Genomic DNA, 21287 nt, shown 5'->3' with positions numbered 1-21287 from the left:
GTTAACAAAAAAAAACCACTACCTCAAAACAATATCTGCCAATGGCAATAAAATGGTAAGTGGAAAATGACAACAAAGAAAAAAAAATTGGGATAACGATGCTTTTGAAAAACTGCATAGCAGATTTTGGAAAGCAGCAAATATTAATGTTATGAGATTGTTATACCATTTTTTAAAGGAATATGGGGAAAGATCTAAGAAATTATGGACTAGTCAGCTGAAAATTGATCTTGGGCAAATTAGTGGAAATGACAATGAAAAGGAAAGGTCATAGGCAAACAAGTCTTGCTGAAGGAAACTACCATGGACTATGGAAAGGTGATGCCTAACTACTTTTTTTCATTTTTATATGTGTGTATTTATATGTCAGCAAGTTTGTGGATGAGATGAGCCTGCTGGCATTCTATGCTTGGACTTTCAAAAAAAAACAACACAAAAACTTTGGCAAAATTCTTCCAAAAGGTTCTTGACTAAAGGTAGTGATCATGGGAAAATTGTCCTTGACAACTAGTTAAAAACGGGAAAATATAGAACAGGAAAATGGGAAATGTTCTCAATGGAGGGAAATAAGAGGAAATCCTCAAGGATCCGTGATGCATCCAATATTTTTAGGCTTGTTCATAAATAATCATGATTTAGGGATGACTTGGCAAGATTCTGTTTAAATTAGGATGGTGCTTCCCAAGCCTGGATAAATTACCAAAAATTTGGTAAAAGTAGGCTTTTTTTGGGGTAACACAAAAATCCCTTTTTCTATGAACAGGTACACTTAAATCGGCTTAATGTGTTTTACCTATATTGGGTAAAAATAACTTTATGATCAGTGGTTTGGGGTAATTGTGGTGGAATGTAATCAGAATTTCCAGGAGGGAGGGAGTCACTCCAGAGGAGCAAAAGACAGTGAAAAGAAAAGAGGTAGAACATATAGAGGGTCTCCTGCTGGAGTGGGGGGGGGTTGGGTCAGAACATCTCCAAGGTCCCCTCCAACTCTTGTTGTTCTGTTATCTGTTACATCTTCTTCCCGGGAGGTCTCAGAGTATTGTTTTAGTTTGTCAATATTTCTTTCTATAGATGTGGAACATCTATAGAATGAGGACCCAGATTGTTGGGGGCAATTAAGCTGACTTTGTAATAATGCCGCTGGGGTGTGTGTGTGAAAGCCCTAATAAGCAGGCATATACATAGAATGAAGGCTACTGCTAAGCTTGTAAGCCGCCCTGAGTCTTCGGAGAAGGGCGGGATATAAATGGAATTAAAATAAAATAAAATAAATAAATAAACAATAAAGGAAATTGTTTAGAAGAACCTCAGCTTATCTTTCTTGGGTTTTGGAGCCGGATAGTAATGAAGGAAAAACACTGAACTAGGGTAAAACCTGAGTGAACCCTTTCTCCTCCCTCCCTTTTATACGCTGATGGAGTCTGGAGAAACATCTTGACTATCTCAGCAAAGATGTCAACTAAGTACATGGTGTTCATTAGGGATGGGTTGACAATAAAACTGCTTACCTTGGAATGTTCCACACCTGAAATATTGTGTACAGTTTTACTTGCCAAGGGATATGTGATGGGAGAGCAATCCCTCCCGTCCCACTCATAAAATAAGCAATACCTGGAAATGGCAGTTCCTCCTCACTGGAATTGTTTCTTCTAATCATATCTACTGTAAGAGACGCATTTACTCCTTATATAAAAAAAATGGGGAGAATGGCTCTTAAAGTTGTACCCACAAGAAGCTGTATTAAGAATAATTCCTTTTAACCATTAATAAAATTAATAGCTACCTTATTTGATTAAATATAACAGTCCTTTTTTAAGCAAAATATTTTATGTTTGAGAGATTAATCCATTGAGTACTGTAACCCTACTTCATAGAAATAATAAAGCAGAAGCCTCCAGCTGCAGTTATTTATTATTTTTATGTTTGATTCTAATAGTTGTTATGACTTTGTGGTATTTGTTCTTAGTCCTTGTAGGAGAATATTTCATAGAGGAATAATTGCTTTTCTATAAAATATTTTCTATACTTATAAAGTTCTGATTTCTGTCACAGAATACTCACTCAGTTTGGCAATCTTATATATACTTGGCAAATAGTCTGCCTTGTGTAAATCAGTTGATTCAACAATTCAGACACAATAGCTTACACCTGTAAAATTGAATTAGATCTACCTTCCCCAAGCTGCTACTGTGTTGGTAGGTCTGATTGCAGCTACTGTCACTCAGTAACTAGCATGGCCGATGGCTGTCTAGCTGTAACAAGAATCAAGTTTGAAGACCCCCAGAGGGAATAGCTGAATTAGACTCTAACTTTCCTAATTCACTAGAGATAGCCAAAGCCATTTGACACAGAATGTAATAATGAACTGATACACATTTGCAGGTGAACATTCATATGACAGTGAGCTGTTGCTGATCCTGGCTCCCTAGTAAATGCTGCAGTGTAATACAATATTCTAACAATGAAAGTGTGCAGTATGATTTGACAATGTCAGGAAAAATGTGCCTGTCTAGTTATACGTACTAGATTTTACAATAGGAAATGATCTTTTTCCCTTTCCAAATAATTATGGGTGGGGGTTTATAGAGACAGATGTAAATACATATGCATATGTACCTATGTGTTTGACACATACATTCATTGGATGTGTATGTTGGTGGGAACATAATATCTGCAAGATTGATAGCAGTTAGAGTTTGCAAGTCTGGTTGATAGATTTGAGAAGTTGGGTACTGAGAATTTTTCTCTGTTTTATCATGTTTTGGTTGATTGGTTCGTCGTACATTGTTCAGAGCTGATTATCTTAAATCTAGGGTTATCTCCATTTTGAGGAAATATGATATATCTGTAGCCAAATCTGGATCAATTTCCTATTAATATGCAGGGGGGAAAAATGTATGTAGGTTTCTATTAGAGTAATTGCATATGAATATTTATATGCTTTCCTGGCTTTGCTCATTGTTAAAAGTAGAAGTAACTGGCAGTGAATTAAATTAGAAATGACTGTGCTGACAAATATTAAACATAATTGAGAATGAATGGCTATAATGAGAAATAGTTTCTATGCATTTAAGAAATTGGGACAGGTTTGGAAAAGTAAGGGATAAACTGCTAAAATTATTTTCTTTTAATGCATCTTTTTCACTTGTGTGGTCTACGACATACTTGTTGAAATAGTGCTCTGATATAATTAATCTTTTATATCACACCCACCCTTTGGTCAGATCATTTTAATGCCATTTTTAAACATTGTCGCAGCTTCTGCACACAAGTATTTCAAATATTGACTCTGTTCAGCAGCCAAAAATCTTTTTTGCAAGACAGTCTCCTGAACTCTTTTGGCACACATGGGTTAGATTCATGGGCTAAGCTGTGATTTCTTCAAACTATATTTTGTTAAGCACTCATAGTAGCCCATTTATGTATAATGCTATACCATAAACTATGGTTTGCTTTTTTCATGCCATATTAAGCTGAAATCAAATCAGTCACTTATATAGCGTTCGCATCAGTGCTGAAAGCTGCTATACCGGTTTGCCACGTTATATAAATACACATAGTTGTACATAAGAATAGAAGCATAACACCAGTGCAAAGCATTATTTTTAAAACATAGAATGGATTCTGTAGGATCAGTAATGCTTGCAAATGTATTGTCATCAAATTGTCTTTCATTATATCTTTTGACAGCTCTCCAAGCCAAATTCTTTTCTTCTGTTATTTATAAGCATCCCTGAATCCTGAAATTCCTACTCTGCTGACTGTCAATTCATCTGAGAATTTTTAGGGTTTGCAAGAATCAGGTTACATTCACATATGCCACAATTTCAGGCAGATGTTGGTGTGAATCTCATAATCCTGTCTCAGAATACACTATTTGATTCTGAGATACAACAGATGATTTTCTAACTAGACCTTTGTAAAAAAATTTTCCCCCAAAATACAGCATTTCAACAATGCTTCAAATAAAGCACTGCTATAAATCTGTTTAATGATGTAAGATAATAAAGGAAGACTTTTCCTTCTTTCCATAAAGGAAAACAAAAGTAGCATATTGCTTTGTATTGCTTTTGAGGCTCTCAAGCCCAAAACTGAGAATGACATGTGGTGATTCTTCCTAGTTGAGTTCTTGTTGTCACACCTACAGACAATATTATGCCAGACTGTGGACTCTATTGTGGAAACTATTAGACAAGGCTGCCTTCATTCCCTTTTTCTCAGACATAACATCCAGACTGAGTTGCCTCTTACTCCTCCAGAATGCACCCCCTCCTCCTGGGGATCCACCTCCTTACTACATTCTATCACAGAAGCCTCACTCAGCTAATGTCCACATTTTTAACAGCTAATTGGACATGCTGGTGGTTGCACCATGGTGGTGCAGTAGTTTGAATGCAGCATTCTGCTGACTGCCAACTGCCAGCAGTTCGGCAGTTCGATTCTTACCGGCTCAAGGTTGACTCAGCCTTCCATCCTTCCAAGGTCAATAAAATGAGGACCCAGATTGCTGGGGGCAATAGGCTGACTCTGTAAACTGCTTTAGACAGGGCTGTAAAGCACTGTGAAGCGGTATATAAGTCTAAGTGCTATTGCTGTGTTTAGTAGAAATTTCAGAAGCATCACAAGAAGCTTTGATGAAGTGAATTGCTATGCTTCGTTGAGATGAATGGTACCAATGCTGCAGTGTGAAGCATTTTATCTACCTCTTCACCCAAGTCTGGTACTAACCTTTTTTTATAATTGTTTGACTTGATGGCTTTGGCTTTTGTCCTATCTTTGTTCTGTGGTATTGATTTAGCTACAGATCAACCATGTTGTAAATAAGGAAGTGATACTCCATCACCCTTATCCTCATATGAAGTGTTTTCAGTGCAGAAAGGTTGTGTTTCTCCACCTTTTGATTGGGTCCTTGGTTGCCTTTTTAAAATATGGCATATGAAATATGACTCCTTACAGTTAGTTTGCCTATTTATTCATCTATATTGTGAAGTTGTAGACTTTGCTTTTTGCTTTTTGATAACTGGTTTGGGCAACCCTATAAAACAAATCCTTATTTATTTAATCTCATTTATTACAGTCACAACACTAGCACTAGACAAACCATTATATATAAAAAGATCAATAGCAAATATACAGTACTTATCTCCCCTCCACACACTGACTCTGATTGAGCTAAACCAATCAATGATTATTAAGATTAGAACTATAGGCCAGGTTAGTGTAAAAGTTGCTTGAGTTTTAGTTCTCTATCCCAAATGTACAAACTATTTATATTTTTGTATTCCAGAGTTGGATTTTTTTTTCAACTGGAAAATTAGAAATCTTATTTTTAGTTGGAGCTACATGTTATAATAGTGGGAGATGGAGGTGGTATATTCATGACTTCAATGATCAAGGAAACACTTACCCTGCCACTACCAGTAAGTTATTAAATGCTTTTTTTAAAAAAAAACATCATAAGATGTTTTTAACTAACTGATATGGGAAAATGGGCGGCATATTTAATAATAAATAAATAAATAAATAAAATCTTCAGCAATCTTTATAAAGAGCAGAATCTGTTAAGATGTAGAACAGAGAGAGAGAGAGAGAAAGGAAAGAAGGAAGGAAAGAAAGAAAGAAAGGGAGGGAGGGAGGGGAAGAAGAAAGGCAGGAAAAATATTGATTTCAAAATCTTTATCATTTGCTTCTCAAAATCATTCTAAATATACTGCTCAAAAAAATAAAGGGAACACTTAAACAACACAATGTACTGTATTTAATAGTAGGATGTCTTATCTTGTGTTCCCTTTATTTTTTGAGCAGTATATATATCTTTCATATATATTCCTTTTCTTCTGTGAGAATAAGCTGGGCAAGGAGGATATGGAATTGAACAGAAAATGCTCTTCCTATCCTACCATTCCTTTACTGTTGCAGCACCACTTCTTTAAGGAAGAAGTTGAAAAACTTCATGCTTTTCCAGTGTTTAATTTGGCCTTTTATAACCAGCACTATACCTATTCAAACTTTGGCTTTAGTATTATAATGGAGTTGAAGCCTACTAAGTAAATTTGTCATTGAAAATAAATTATGACAAGACTAATGAGGCAAACATCTGTCTAACGTTAAAGGAATTTTAATGGTATGCCTACAGAGGATAAAATTAAATTAATTGGATTTAAAGTTAGCCGAAGTAAGAAAAAAAGTTAAGGAACCAATACAACACTACTGCTAATGTCTATTGCCTGCTTAACCAAGAAAAGATTTGAAAGCAAATTGTAAATCTTTGAGAGACCTATAGTAGCAGTGATGAATCATCCCAACAATCGTTAGTAGACAGACTCTTCCAGGGAGTTCCTGGCCATCCTTGGTGGCAGCCTTTTCTTACTTAAAGTGGTAGAGCAAACATAGGTGAGGAAGAAGTAGTAGCAGAAGCTTGGGAGAAAAGTGATAATATAATGCAGGATTCTTTATTTGAAGCAAAACTAAAGTTGAATGTATTCAAAGATACTGACTTAAAGAAAATGGGTTTTAATTAACTCAGAACAAAAATAATTCTGAGTAAAGGTGTTCGGCACAGGATACATGATAGTAAAACACAACTGCAAACAATTCCAGCAGGAAAGTAAACAAATCAGGAAAAGAAGTCATTGTTGTATCACAAAAAACTTAGAAAGACAAAACAAAACAAAAACCCTATCTGCTAACTGGAAAGAAGGATACGTCACCAAGAAAGAGCAAGATATCATGGAATTACAGAAAAATGTTACAAAGAATAAAGGTCTGAAGTTGGCAACGGCTTTCTTCAAATCCAATAAATCAACAGATGTGTTCAAAATTTAAAAAAAAGATTCAGTATACCAAGTGCTCACTTAAGATTGCAACATTCCAACAATCAAGAAAAAATGATAAAACTATTCAACACTTACTTTGAATTCAGCTTCTCCAACAAGGAGGTATACTAGGCAAATGTGAAGAAAACGATGGAGAAGTAGGATGGGAAGTTTCAGACTGATGACAATATGGATAAGATTTTAAATCTCATGCGTTCATTTTACTTGATTTCTACTTTTACCAGTCTTAAGTTCTCTCTGTTCATTTCTGATTTGTTAAAAGAAATAAGTGTCTACAAGAATATCAACATGAAATTCAGTTTGTTGGGGAAATATGAATTCCATGAATCTGCATTTCTTAACTCAGATCCATACCTTCTCAGTGATGTTTTTGGAGTTCCTTCCATGTGCCTGAATATTTGTATACAGATTCATCATTCACATTCTTTGTTTCCTTGGGATGATTTTAATGTCTATGTACATTGGTAGGGAAAATGTCCCCTATGCTGCCATGCTGCATTTCATTCAAAGGTATTGAACAGGGTTTCTCAACCTTGGCAATTTTATGATATGTGTACTTCAACTTCCAGAATTCCCCAGCTACTATGGCAGGCTGGGGAATTCTGGGATTTGAACTACACATATCTTAAATGTGCCTAAACTAGTGAAGAGTAATCAGTGCATCCTTCTAGGTGATTTTATTTTTCAGAGATATTTCAGATTCTCTCTGAAAACAGTGATGGAAAGACTAGAACTAATTAATCTCTGCCTGATCAACTTCTAAGTATAGCTGTATCTCCACTGTGGTGAACAAAAGTAGTTGAATAATCTAGACCAGGGGTGTCAAACTGCCGGCCCACGGGCTAGACGTGTCATCCCAAAACCGTGCCCACCCCATTGCCAGCAATGAGGAAAAAGCTCCGATACATTGCACAATGTCACATGATGTCGCGAGTTTGACATGTCTGGACTAGACTAAAAAAATAATTTCCCAAGGAATGACTGATGGCTGCAGCAATGTAAGGCAAACATCTCTCCTGCCTGCTTTAAGTCAATTCACCCTTTGCGCAGCCCCTTCCACCTGCTCTTGAAGGGAAATAAAGGGAAATAAAATAAAATAAATAAAATAAATGTAATAAAATAAAGAAACACATGAAAGGAATACAGCAAGGCGAAAGGAATGGAGGTGGGTAATTTTATTGGCAGTCTCCTGCAAAGACAAAAGAACAGTGGTGGTGAACCTATGGCACGCGTGCCAGAGGCAGCACTCAGAGGGCACGCCCGCCACCACTGCCAGCAGCTTGTGCAGGTCCATTAGGCTGCCACTGCCACCTGGAGCGGCAGCCCCACCCAGCACGAGGTGAAGTAGCCAGCTAGCAAGCTCGAGTAGAGGTGGTAGAACACGCCCACACCCAGCAAGCCAAAGGCCACCCCGAGCAGGGAAAGCCGGATCCCCATCGGTGCCATGGCCCCCCAGCTCCAGCTAGGATTGCGTGCCTCCCCCCATTCTATGCTGGGCCTCCTTCCCACCGCCCCACCTGCCAGAGACTCCCCCAACCCTGCCCAGCCCCCTTAGGTGTCCCCCCATGAGCAAAATAAAGGTGGCCATGCCCACCCCAGCCACGCCCACCCAGTCTGCTGTGACAACTGTAGCCATACCCATCCAGTGGGCCATGCTCCCATGCCCCCCCAAGGGCACCACAATGCTGATGCAGGCCTGGCACTTTGCAATAAGTAAGTGGGTTTTGGGTTGTGGTTTGGGCACTCGGTCTCTAAAAGGTTCACCATCACTGCAAAAGAACATCCTGTGATATTATTCTTTGATTGTTGGGAAAAGAGAGGTAGTGGCATCAAAGAATGGTAACCTCCATAAAGCCGCTGGGGACCAATATCATCTTGATACAGATCCAACATATAGATATTTTTTTCTGTGAAGACATGTTCTACTTTGTTCATTTTCCCCTCTACAAATAATTTTCTATATTGCCACCTGTTAAATGTTGCTATCATTTCAGTGTCATTCCTAAATTATCTCCCCCTTCAGTGTCTTTAACTTCTACAAGATGAATGGTTTAGAGATTTGTTTTGCTCCATTTGAAAGATAAATTACAAGCCATGTCAGTTATGGACAATGTAGAAAACAAAGAATAAATTAAAAAAAAGAAAGAAACAGATTTTTTTTAAAAAAGGGGTCTAGTTCAGCAAGGCAAATTGAAACTCTTCTATGGGCATCAAAAGATGAACATGCAGTTTCTGCATGGAGAGATGACAGATCCATGTAGTCTTCTACTTATGACCACAGTTGGGACCAGATTTTCCATCAAATGAATCACACCTAATTTTACCACCTTTTTTGCCATCATTGTTCAACACTGTAGTTGTTAAGTAAATCAAGAAAATTCAGCTTCCTTCACAGATTTTGCTTGTTAGAAGCCGACTGGTAAGGTTGCAAATAACAATCACACAATCCCAGATGCTGCAACTATTGTAAATACATACCAGTTATCAAGGACCTGGATTTTGATCATGTGATCATGAGGATACTTAAATGGTTGTAAGTCAAGGCTACCTATATGTTGGAGTTCTTCAATACCTCTCTGCACCATATAATGTGGCCACGGTATCCCAATATTTCCCCAAAACATGGGAATCAACTGCATGCAAATAGATGATAGATAGACAGACAGACAGACAGACAGACCAATATCGCAATCAGTCCAACATTTGATTGTAAAATTAAGTGAATGTTAATATGTATGTTGATAACAATGTATGTGGGTGGATGAGTACTGTATAAAGACAACCTATTATTTAGACCACCATTTCTCAGTGTCAGTACTTTAAGACTGTAGACTTGGTAGACATTGTCCACACACCTTAAAGTTGCTGTGACTGAGAAACATTGATCTAGTCTATATTATTGATTAGCTGGAAAGCAACACATATACGCATTAACCCACTGAAGCAACTCTAATGTTGGTTGCTTTAATCTGATTTGGGAAGGTGGTAATAGTATGGCTCTAAGAGTTGATTCTGATGGAAGCAGACTATAACCCTTATAACATAATTAAAATAATAAATAAATACCTTGAGAATGGGCTTCAGTCTAAACAAAAACATGAACCATGGTTGCAAAGCATGTAGACACTTTTTTTTACTGGTATTACATATTCAGTAATCCATGTAATGATATTTCAAAGAATCTACTTTCTTTTGCTATAAGCTCCTATTACTCACTTTGTAGAACAAGTTGTCTTGAGTGCAATGGTTGTCTTGATCACTATGGAAAATAACTGCAGCGAAGTGTCAAGATTTGATGGTGCCTGTTTACAAACTTGGAGGATAATTATACTCCCTTTTCTAATAGCTTCTCTTATTGATGCTGTGCTGACATGTTTTTAAACAGTATTTGGTGATTGTAAATACTTAATGGCACCGATTCCCTACTCATTATCATATGTTTGCATATGATTTTCCTGATTGCTGCAGGTGGAAACAATAGGCGATGCATACTGTGTGGCGGCCGGGCTCCACAGGCAGAACCTGAATCATGCAAAGCCAATTGCCCTGATGGCCCTGAAGATGATGGAGCTGTCAGAGGAGGTGCTCACACCCGATGGAAGACCAATTAAGGTATCTTCTTTTCTATATATTTGCAGCAGTTTAATGAATGAAAAGAGCAGCTAACATAGTGCACAATGTGTCTAAAATTGCAGTCTTGGTAGAAGAGGTGAGTGGTAGACTAGAGGCAGAGTGTGATTGTCCAAAGTAATATCCCACAATTAGTTACTCAGGCATTGGTAAGGCATTGTAGGCTTCTGATTGTTTGCTGTGGAACTAGCTGGAGTCCATCATACTGTCTTAACTTCCTAGACCCATCATTCTTAGGCAACACGTAGCTTCTCAGTTATTTTTTGTTTGGTAATTAGACTCCTCTGAGATTCAGATCTTCAGAAGCAGATAAACAGGACCCTGATTTTCCCACTGTGTGTACATTTATGGAGTAGTAACGACCCCGGGCTAGAAACCAGGACACTGTGAGTTCTAGTCCCACCTTAGGCATGAAAGTCACCTGGGTGACTTTGGGCTAATCACACTCTCTCAGCCCAACTCATCTCACAGGGTTGATGTTGTGGAGAAAATAGGAAAAGGAAGCAGTATTAGGTATGTTTGTTGCCTTGAGTTATCTATAAAAATAATAAGGGCAGGATAAAAAAAATTGAAAGAGGGCATCAAGCCTGCAGTAAACTTAATGCACTTTGCACCTCAAAAATGGAAGAGAAATTACCAAAATTCTAGCAAGCTTTAGGACTGATGTCTCTGGTTAAAGATCTGTTGCTTCATATGTAATCTTACATGAGAAATGAGTACTTCAAATTTATGTTAGAAACATAAACAGCATGAAGGGTTCTTTTGGCATACTTAGTGGATTTGTAAAAAACAAAAAATGTCTGGGTTGAGATACATGTAATGATACAAAGAATTTTAAAGATCAATATTTTAACTCAAATCAGAATTTTTCTTGCTGGGATTAATGGGAAGTCTATTAGAAAAGAGACATGGAAGTGTATTTTTTAAATACATGATTACAATGAAGAATGGTTGGTGAAGTTGACAGAACTAGCAGAAATGGCAAAGATGAACCTGTTTGATTAGAGAAAGATCACAGCTATATTTATTAATGACTGAAAACCCCTTGTATTTTTTTTGCTGGGAAAAAAAAAGAAAAATGGACTTGTGATTTATGAGTTTGAAGATTTAAAAGGGTGGCTTATGGAAAGAAGGAAATTATGATGTAACCATATAGAGAAAGGGCAAAGTAAAAATTTATAACTGCTGTCACAAAGATCAGAAGCTGATTCTTTATAATGTTACTTTTTATTTTTCTTTCTTCTTTTCTATTTCCTTTTCTGTTTTATTTTTTCCATAGTTTACTATTCTTTCCTTTTATTTATTTCTCTTAGTTTTTACTTTGTTAAAATTTCTTTAATACAAATTATAACAAAAAAAATATAAACAACTGGCCCACATTTATGGCTGTTTGCAACATCCCATAGTCAAGTGACTATGATTTACAGCCGCATTTATTTCCAATTTTTGAAAAAAAATGCCCCATAGTGAACAATGGGTTCACTTAATGACTGCTACAAAAAAAGTAGTAAAAACAGGTCTGGTCATGTCATGACCTGCTTTATGACCATCATGAGTTATGACTGCAATGAGCAGGCTCCATTAAGGTTGTAAATTGAGGACTGACTATAGTTGAAAATTGTTTAATGGCATTTTTTTTATTAGATTGCAGTGTTTGATTTCAAAAGTATTGGCGTTTTTGTCTTGCAGGAAATGTCTTTTTTAAGTGTTTATAAACACATAGAAAGGTTTTCAAACATATAATTTCCTTCCCACATAAACAGTCTTTCTAGCATTCTTCACAGATAAGGGAAAGCTGCTGTTTAGTGCTCATTCAAATGCATCTCCTAAAAAGGTTTGTAATAAAGATAAAAACTGAACATGCAGTTGTTTACCTCTTTTCCCCAAGCTTTTGATATTTTGGTTTTTAGCAACAGTGGCAATAACAAAGATATGGAATTCCAATATGTATATACACATAGTTTCACAGTGTGTGATTATTGATGCTAAAAACATCCTCATCCATATTTAGTTAACAGTTTGCTCATGATGACTCTCCTTATCAGTGAAACTATGTGCACAGATTTATATCACCATTAGCTGCACACACAGACAAGGTTACTTTTACACATGGGTGATCTCCTTTGCTAGTTGTCTTTAGGGACCTAATTTTTCAGAACTGCATAAGGGGAAATTGCTTGCCTCTGACATCTAGAAATAAACTTCTGTGTTGTACTGCAAAAATAATTTGATTGTTAAGATCCCATTGTTTGCTGATTTTTGTCAGGGAATTGTCTAAAACATTAAAATGTCTTTTAGTTGTTCTTATCTATAACACTAGCATAAATTATGATGCTAGTATTACTATTAGTTCAAGAGGGTTGGTAGTGTTATTTGAGAAGATTTCAAGAGCTGACTCTTACTTTTTTTTTAAATTCAATTTATGTGTTCTTTTATGCCAGTCTCATTTAATGTTAAGTTTTCAGCTGACATTACATTTCCTTTAGTGTTGCTCAACAATGCATCAAGATGCTATTTGGGCTACACAACCTTTAAAATTCCCACTAAAAATGTTGAGGTAAATTTTAATGGGTGATATGACAGATGCTTACACTTTGGCTGTTTTCTTTGTTCTGTAGAAAATATGGAATACTGAAAGGCAGAGTTAATGCTGCAGTAGGAATTCCCTAAACATTGGCCTTCATTTATTATATTCTCCGGAATTAAAGGTATTTTGGGCTGCTCTTTTCTAACCTGCTTAAAAGATGGCATCAAGAATTAATATTAGCATATGGCCTTTGCCTATGTAGAAGCTATCCCCTACCACTTTCAGGTCACACAGAAATTTTCCCTGGCCACTTACAGTGATGCTATAGCAAAAGGTATTTACACTCTGAGTTTCTGTGAACTGTATTTCAGACAGGTCATTATGTGAGAACCCATCTGGAGAGTATAAACTGTCAATATCTACCGCTCTATCGTTGCTATTGGGGGGGGGCGATGGCTCAACAGTTAAAGACACCGAGCTTGTCAGCTGGGTTTGAGACCCGAATACCACATGACGGGGTGAGCTCCTGTTATTTGCCCCAGCTCCTGCCAACCTCGCAGTTCGAAAGCATGCAAATGCAAGTACATAAATACATTTCACTTCGGTGGGAATATTGTCATGCCACATGACCTGGGAAATGTCTTTGGACAACCCTGGCTCCCTTGGCTAAGAAACGGAATTGAGCACCACTCCCTAGACTCAGACACAATTGGTTCAGGGAAACATTTAACTTTTATTGTGGCTATCAGTATGGTGGAAATGTTATAAGTGAACTTCGGCACAGGCAGATACAGCATCAGAATTAGAGTATGTCACATCCTATTTGACTGTTGTCTGTATAAGAGGGTGAGAGACAGATATCTTGGTCCATATACCAAACCAATGACCCATTGGGATCCCCACATCAAAATAACTTACCTTATGTCCGGCCAGAACTTGAAAATAACATTTAACGCAGCACAGTACTTAAACAAAATGGTCCAGTTGAGATCTGCATATGTGGGACTGATTGGGGTAGATTGCAAGGGCGACTCCGAAATATAATGTTATCATATTTTATCTATATCTTAAATTATTGTACATTATCACAATTTCATTTTAGATTGTATTTTATTACTATTTCATCTTAAATTGTATTTTATTTTAATTCCATTTCAAATTGTATTTTATCAAATTCCATTTTAAATTGTATTTCATCAATTTCCATTTTAAATTGCCTTTATTGAATTTTGGTAACAATTTGTTGCTAGAACTTTGCACTTTGATATGGCCCAAGGACTAATCAATAAAGACTTATATAATTAGTGTATGTGGGGTTTTTTAATCGTAGAAGTGTTAAAGAGGAAAAGAGAAGGAGAGATCTTGGTTTGAGTTTAGGGAAGGATACTTGATAGCCAGGAAATTTCCTAAGGAAACCTTGAAACAAGACTTTTCCTCTTCTATCTTATGATATTGATTTCCTGAGAAAAGTAGTTCCCTGTGCAGCTTATGGAAGCTTTCTCTTTTCAGTTTGCCAAGAGAGGGAATTGGATACGAAGCTACAAGGTAACTTCAGTTTATGATAAATTCAAGCCTAAAGGTGAAAATATAAGTCAATTTTTTTTATAAAGCATTGTAGTGGGGAAAAAAGGAGCCAATTTGATGTAGCGGTTAAGAAACTGGGAGATGGTGAGTTCTAGTCCAGCCTTTTCCCTCAGCTCTAGGAAGCAGGCAATAGCAAAAAGCACTTCTGCAATCTTGCCAAGAATTCTGGAGGGACCGGTCCAGCCAGTTGCCCAGAAAAAGAAAAACAACAACAACAACAATGTTTGCATTAAGGTTCCTGACTATTCCAGTGGTCGGTATGTATCATAAATAAAAGCAAGAGGTGGCCTTTCAGGTGTGCCATTCCAATTTTCTGGAACATTGTCTCAGTCCAATCATTTATGAGGCACTCCTTGCCTTCATCAGTAATGACTCTTTGAAATTAAACGGAGACCTTTTTATTGGAGGCTGGAGGATCAGCTCTAGGCTTTTGACTTTTTGACAGTACATAGGCTGGGCTTCAAATTACGAGTCTTCCAATATAGCAAGGGAAAAAAAATATTTGAAAATTTGGAGAGAAAGAAGTTTTTCTCCTCCTCTCACAGTTTTGAAAGTTGCCACACTATTCACTTAAATTAGGAGGATTCAGGAGTGGCAGATTTAAATAGCTTTGTAAAATGAAACTGAAGCATTCTTGCTAGCCAGTTGCAAGAATGGGGGTCCGTTTGAATGGCTTTCAGGGGAGGCTCTGTTCACAGAGCATCAAATTTTCAGTGGCTGCTTGTACTACTGTAATGGCTGTCTACTGGCCCCTGAATAATAGGCAGCATGATATGTTTACTGGGAAGGGAGAGTGGAAAGAGACAGGCTGGGCGTGTGAGCTTCTCAAATCCATTCAATTGGCTACTGTGCCTAGATGACCTTTGGCTTGATCCAGCCTAGGGGCGGTTCTTAAATTCTTCTCACATAGCACTTCCAAACCACTTACGATTCATGTCTACTAAATTGCTGTAGCTGTCTTGATTCCCGATATGAGTGAATTCTCTGTACAGGGTGCATTCCAAAGCTCTGACCTTAGCAGTTGTTATCATTCACGCTCCAAATCTTGGGCACTGTGTCAATGTCTCTTGCTAATGTTTGTGCTGGTTAGAGAGAATGTAGACCAAATATCTAGCAGGACAAACAGTTTCTCTTGTCTTCTATTACCAGGGAAGGCAGAAGAGAAGGAGCTGTAGGATATCCAGTGCAGCTTTTTTTCAATACAGAAATACAGTTCCCAGCATCTTTGGATAGGGGAGTGACATTGCACATACTTTTCCCACCAACGAAAGAGGTTCCCAGGGGAATTGCACTCAGAGCATCCTAACATGACACTCCAAATAAGAGCGCTGTTTACATTTTAAGGTTGCAGTTGGATAGCTATGGCTTTGCTTTGACCTTTGAATGTAAACAAACAAATGACTGCTGAATTCATTACATCCATCCTAATGTGGTCATCTGACATTCTGCTTATAAATAAAACTGTGTGCTCATAACAAGGGTTCAGAAATAAATCTTGCATCAAAAGATTTTTTAAAAATCTGATAACATAAAAATTTGATGCTGCAATCCTATATGCAGTTGAGAAAATAAGAATCTCTCAAGCAAAGCTCAGCTCCTAGTAGCCCTAAAGACACATGATTTTTTAGAACATATCCTTTTAATTTTGGAGAAAATAAAAGTGGTTTGCCAACGTATTCTACCAGGATGTTCTCACTTTGCAGTCTAGATTAGATCTTGGGCATTTCTTGGACAATTCCCACCTAATCAGACCCAACCTTTCTTAGTTTCTCAAGGTCGACCAAGGTATTAGATCTAAAAGTAAAGTTTTTCTTATTTAAGAATACCTCTTACTGATCTCAGAGTGGTTTGCTTCTGAGTAGAACATATAGGCAAACCTGTAAATTTGAAAACTATATCTGGTCAGAAATTCCAAACGCATGATAATATTTTATATAAAAATAGATTCCAATGTTTAATATTTCTATACTGCCTTCTTCAAAGACTCATATGTACATCCATTTTGAGAAACCTTTCAGGTGGCAAGCATCACTGCAAGTTTTCATATCTTACGTGAGACCTCAACATCGAAAATAATGGGTTTGGGACATTTTTACTTCAGATTGACATATTTTAGATGAATATTATTTAGTAGCTTTATTATGGGTACTAGGAGCCAGGATTCTACTCTGCCGATCCCTCAGCTTTTCTTGAAACTAATTCATCATTTTGGATAGTTATTGAAAACGGTGTGCCCATTAAAATGAAGTCCACCCAGAAGGTATTTTGCACCAACAGCACTGCAGCTTGCATCTCTTCCTTCTCTTAAAAACTGAAGTTTGGAAGGAGACTATTGACTTCCAGTATGAATTTATTTATTTATTATTTATTTATTAATGGGATTTATATCCCGCCCTATCTCCCGAGGGACTCAGGGCGGCTAACAACAACAAAACTTAAAGGTCTCTGTACAGGTCTCTGAATTTGGTAGGGTGGCTGACAAATGCCTTTCTCATTTTTGTTTTGGGGCTTGCTTTATAAGCATTTTAAAAAGATTTCAAAAATATTACATCTTTTCCAGGAATATTGAAATTGCCTGTTACGCTTCTTAAAATTTTGGCAAGTTTTCTGATATTCCTTTGAATTTTACACTAGGCAAAACTTTGGTGGCAAATCTCTCTAGCCTTATGTAACCGTTGAATACCATAGGTTGTTGTCTACTTGTTTACATGTACAATGTAAAATGAGAAGATACAGATTCATTTTTTTATCTTGTTTATTACCTTGAAGTTCATACATTGGGTATTTGTTCCAGCTGCAGAAGTTAGCAGCTTAAATCACTTGAGCTGTGTACAATTTAGTTAAACAAATTCTATTCCAGAAATGCAGGACTCATGTTTTCTGTTGATAATTCCTTCCCTGGTATTTGGAAATCTTTTTTTGATAGCACCATTGTATCCTAGCAACTTCTGCCCCCCCCCCTTCTTTTTTCCCAGTCTCTCCCCTCCTTTCTAATATCTAAATTATTCTCTAAAAGCTACCAGGAAAAAAAGGCCTGTTTCAGAAAGACTAGTTTTAAATGAAGAATTATTTGTCTTTTCATGGACTAACATTGCAAATAAAAAAGTACACAGTTGTTCAAAGAACACTATTTATATTGTTAATGCCTAAACGATGTACTTATATAATGGGATTTTTTTTGCTCTTTTTTCCTGTATGTAACTAGATTGAATATGGCTGGTAATGTTCATTTCATAGAAACAAAGCAAGAGACATTAGTGTTCAGATCAATCAGCTTAAAAAGGCGAGAATTTTGATTACATAGAATTCTTTTGCAATGGTAGGAAAGCAGTAGTTTAGTGCTCCTTCCCCCTATATTCCCACTTAAAGCCACAGGATAAATCCTACATAAGTGTAATTTGTTTGTAATTAGCATAATTTCTTCTTTTAGGAAACATTTTCCTTGTGACTTGCCTTTTGAGATAAAAACAGCTTTTGAATGCTATTCATCTTTTCATGTTGATATTAAAAAATATGATTAGAGGAGATGCAAAGCACAAACATCTGCCTACTTGATCCAAAAAATGTGTGACTTTCTAGGTCATCCTTCCACTTCTTCAGTTCTAGACTGAGATGACCAACATGTCTCATACTAAAACACAATAGCACATAATAAAATAATACAAAATAAAAACATAATGAAACATGTCTCTGCTAAACACCTAATTATCACAGCACTGTTTTATGACTAAGGATATTTTCCCACATAGTAGGGCTGTATTATTGTTATTTTTCTCATCTTTTCTATTACCTTCTCCTATTTGTATCTTATTATTTATAACCTTGTTGTTTGTATGTACGCTGAGAGCTTATGCACCAGAGACAAATTCCATGTGTGTCCAACAGTTGACCAGTAAAGAATAAAGAAAGAATACATCTTCAGTCATTTTCTCTTCTTTGTTGGAGAAGGAAATAACAGTATATAAGAGTTACAATCAGCTGCCTGACTTTATACATATTGTGTGTGTGTGTGTGTGTGTGTGTGTGTGTGTGTGTGTGTGAAGTATTTGTTAAGTATTTTAGAATACCTTGCAGGACCCAAATACGGGCCAAATCTTATTGCCTGTATCAGCCTAACCCAAGGCCATCAACAAGCTGTAGTCACAACTGTGACAACTCATTATTTGTGTAATTTTTTTGGGGGGGATTGCTAACAAACAATTAAACAAAAAAATTTTTACATATACATATACATATACATACATACATACATACATACATACATACATACATACGATCATCAGGTTTGAGGAAATCTCAGATATATTTCTAAGCAGCTTGGAATGGTAAAATGTGTTTACACAGCATTATCTTGATCCTTTGGTAAAGAATTCTTGTCAGGCCTTCTACACTTTGAAAATCAGTAGATCAAACAAAACAGCCTTGCCAGTCCTGGGGTGGCAGCATTGGGACAACTTGGGATTCTCTCTCTCCATCTGTCTTATCAGTCAAGCACAATAAACTCTCCCAAAAGTATATAGAACAAAACCAAATTGGGGAAGAGAAGAAGAGGTCATCCAAAGAAGATGATGTTTGCAAATAGGATAGATCAGTTACAGAAAAGATATCTCTGAGATTTTTATAGGAGAAGCAATTCTGAAGCCCCTCAAAATGTTGGTGACTTCTCATTCTAAGCTGCTTTACCTCCCATTCATGTGATCCAGACCACTCATACATTCAAACATAGATGCAACATGTGAGAAAAACTAGGGGGGGGACATACAAAGAGAATAACAGAACAATAGAATAACAGAGTTGGAAGGGACCTTGGAGGTCTTCTAGTCCAATCCCTGCTCAAGCAGGAGACCCTATATCATTTCAGACAAATTGCTGTCCAATCTCTTTTTAAATGCCTTCAGTGATGGAGCACCCAGAACTTCTGAAGGCAAGGGGTTCTACTGGTTAATTGTTCTCTCTATTAGGAAATTTCTCCTTAGTTCTAGGTTGGTTCTATCCTTGATTAGTTTCCATCCATTACTTCTTGTTTTGCCTTCTGGTGCTTTGGAAAATAGGTTTACCCCCTCTTCTTTGTAGCAGACACTCAAATATTGGAACACTGCTCTCATGTCACACTTAGTCCTTCTTTTTAATAGACTAAACATTCCCAATTCATGCAACGGTTCTTCATATGTTTTAGCCTCCAGGCTAATAATAATGATGATGATAATAATAATAATAATAATAATAATAATAATAATAATAATAATAATAATAATAATAATAATCTTTGTTGCTCTTCTCTGCACTCTTTCCAGAGTCTCAACATCTTTTTTCATACTGTGGTGAACAAAACTGATACACACACAAAGAGCACATTGCTTCTATACACAGAAAAATATAAATGACTGCTATTGCTGGGGATGATAATAGGGTTGAAAAAATGCCATAAGCCACATTCTGGATCTTTCCCCAGCTTATTTATACAACAGCTGCCTTGTATTCCCACTACTGCAGAAAGAGAATTTGCCTTAAAGTTAAAATATTTGCTTGATGCCTCTGTCATTTGATTTGGTTTTTATTTACAAACGACCTTCTAAACCTAAAGGCTCTCTTGAGTAGCATGAGTATTGAAAGAAGAAACTCCATGATTGTCTTTGGAATTTTATAAGAGAAATAGGGCACAGATTAAAATACATAACAGCCTGTCTGCCATGGAAAAAAAGCATTTATTTACTCAGGGTCAGAGATGCTAATAAATCACAATATTGTGTTGGAGGAGGTCCTGAAATGTACAGTCCCTACAGAAGGACAAGATGATGTATTAGCTTTAGAGCCAAAAAGCACACTTCCTTCATCTTTCTTTAACAATTGCAATACACATTTGCTATTGCAACTAGAGGTAGGTGCCCTTTATTTGTATTTTATGTATTCATCAAATATGTTTTTAGCTGACTTTAGACGTTGCAGTCTTCCCAAAAGTTCTTAAAATAAATAACATCCATATCATAAACATTATGCATGTGTTAATTTAATAAGAGTCGTTATCAAAAGAAATTAAAATATAAAAAACAACTGAAAATTTATAGTAACCAAATAGAATATGCAATTTTAAAAGTAGCCTATTTTCAAACAACCACTTGGTTTAATATTTTGAAAAGAACAATAAATTGATGATTTATTTATTTATTTGGTTGGAGGAGTAATTCCATAGGTTGCCACTGAGAAAACTGCTCCAGCACCTTACAGTGTTGCAGGTTAGGACAACCAAGAAAGAACAGCCTCTGTTTAGGAACAACACTTTACGATTTGGGTTATCTTTTCAAAATTATTTTCAAGGTGGAAGGGCTGCTGAATGCTGTGAGTGAATGTCGGTTTCACCAAGCAGGGAAATAAATATTGGTTCCTTAGAAACACCTTATACCAGACATGTCAAACACAAGGCCCGGGAGCCAGATCTGGCCCGTGAAGTGGTTTCATGCGGCCCGCGAAGCCATCCTGGAAACAGTGAGGGAACGGCCCCCACTGCCTTGGCCCTGGCCCAGAGACCCTCCTTCTGCCAGAGACCCTCAGATCTGTCCCACTCCTGCCCAGGCCCCCTTAGGCACCCTTGATGCGAACGATGTGGAACTGGCCACGCCCATCCAGTAGGCCATACGCACTATAGTCACACCCACCCAGTAGGCAACGCCCACCCTGGCCATACCCACCTGGCCCCCTGAGGGCAACCGCAA

General features: G+C 37.0%; 1 protein-coding gene across 1 annotated transcript in view; it reads left to right on the top strand.

Moving 5' to 3' along the window:
• GUCY1A2 (guanylate cyclase 1 soluble subunit alpha 2) overlaps positions 1-21287 on the top strand; it is a 179661-nt gene that overhangs the window by 103885 nt on the left and 54489 nt on the right. The window contains exon 6 of the mRNA XM_083362412.1: positions 10305-10448. Coding sequence (XP_083218538.1) covers positions 10305-10448 — 144 coding nt within the window. The remainder of the gene's footprint in view (positions 1-10304; positions 10449-21287) is intronic.

This window comes from Vipera ursinii (genome assembly GCF_947247035.1).
Source record: "Vipera ursinii genome assembly, chromosome: 4".
Classification (NCBI taxonomy): Eukaryota; Metazoa; Chordata; class Lepidosauria; order Squamata; family Viperidae; genus Vipera; species Vipera ursinii.
Note: the sequence above shows the minus strand (reverse complement) of the source record. Positions and strands in the feature narration are given on the sequence as shown.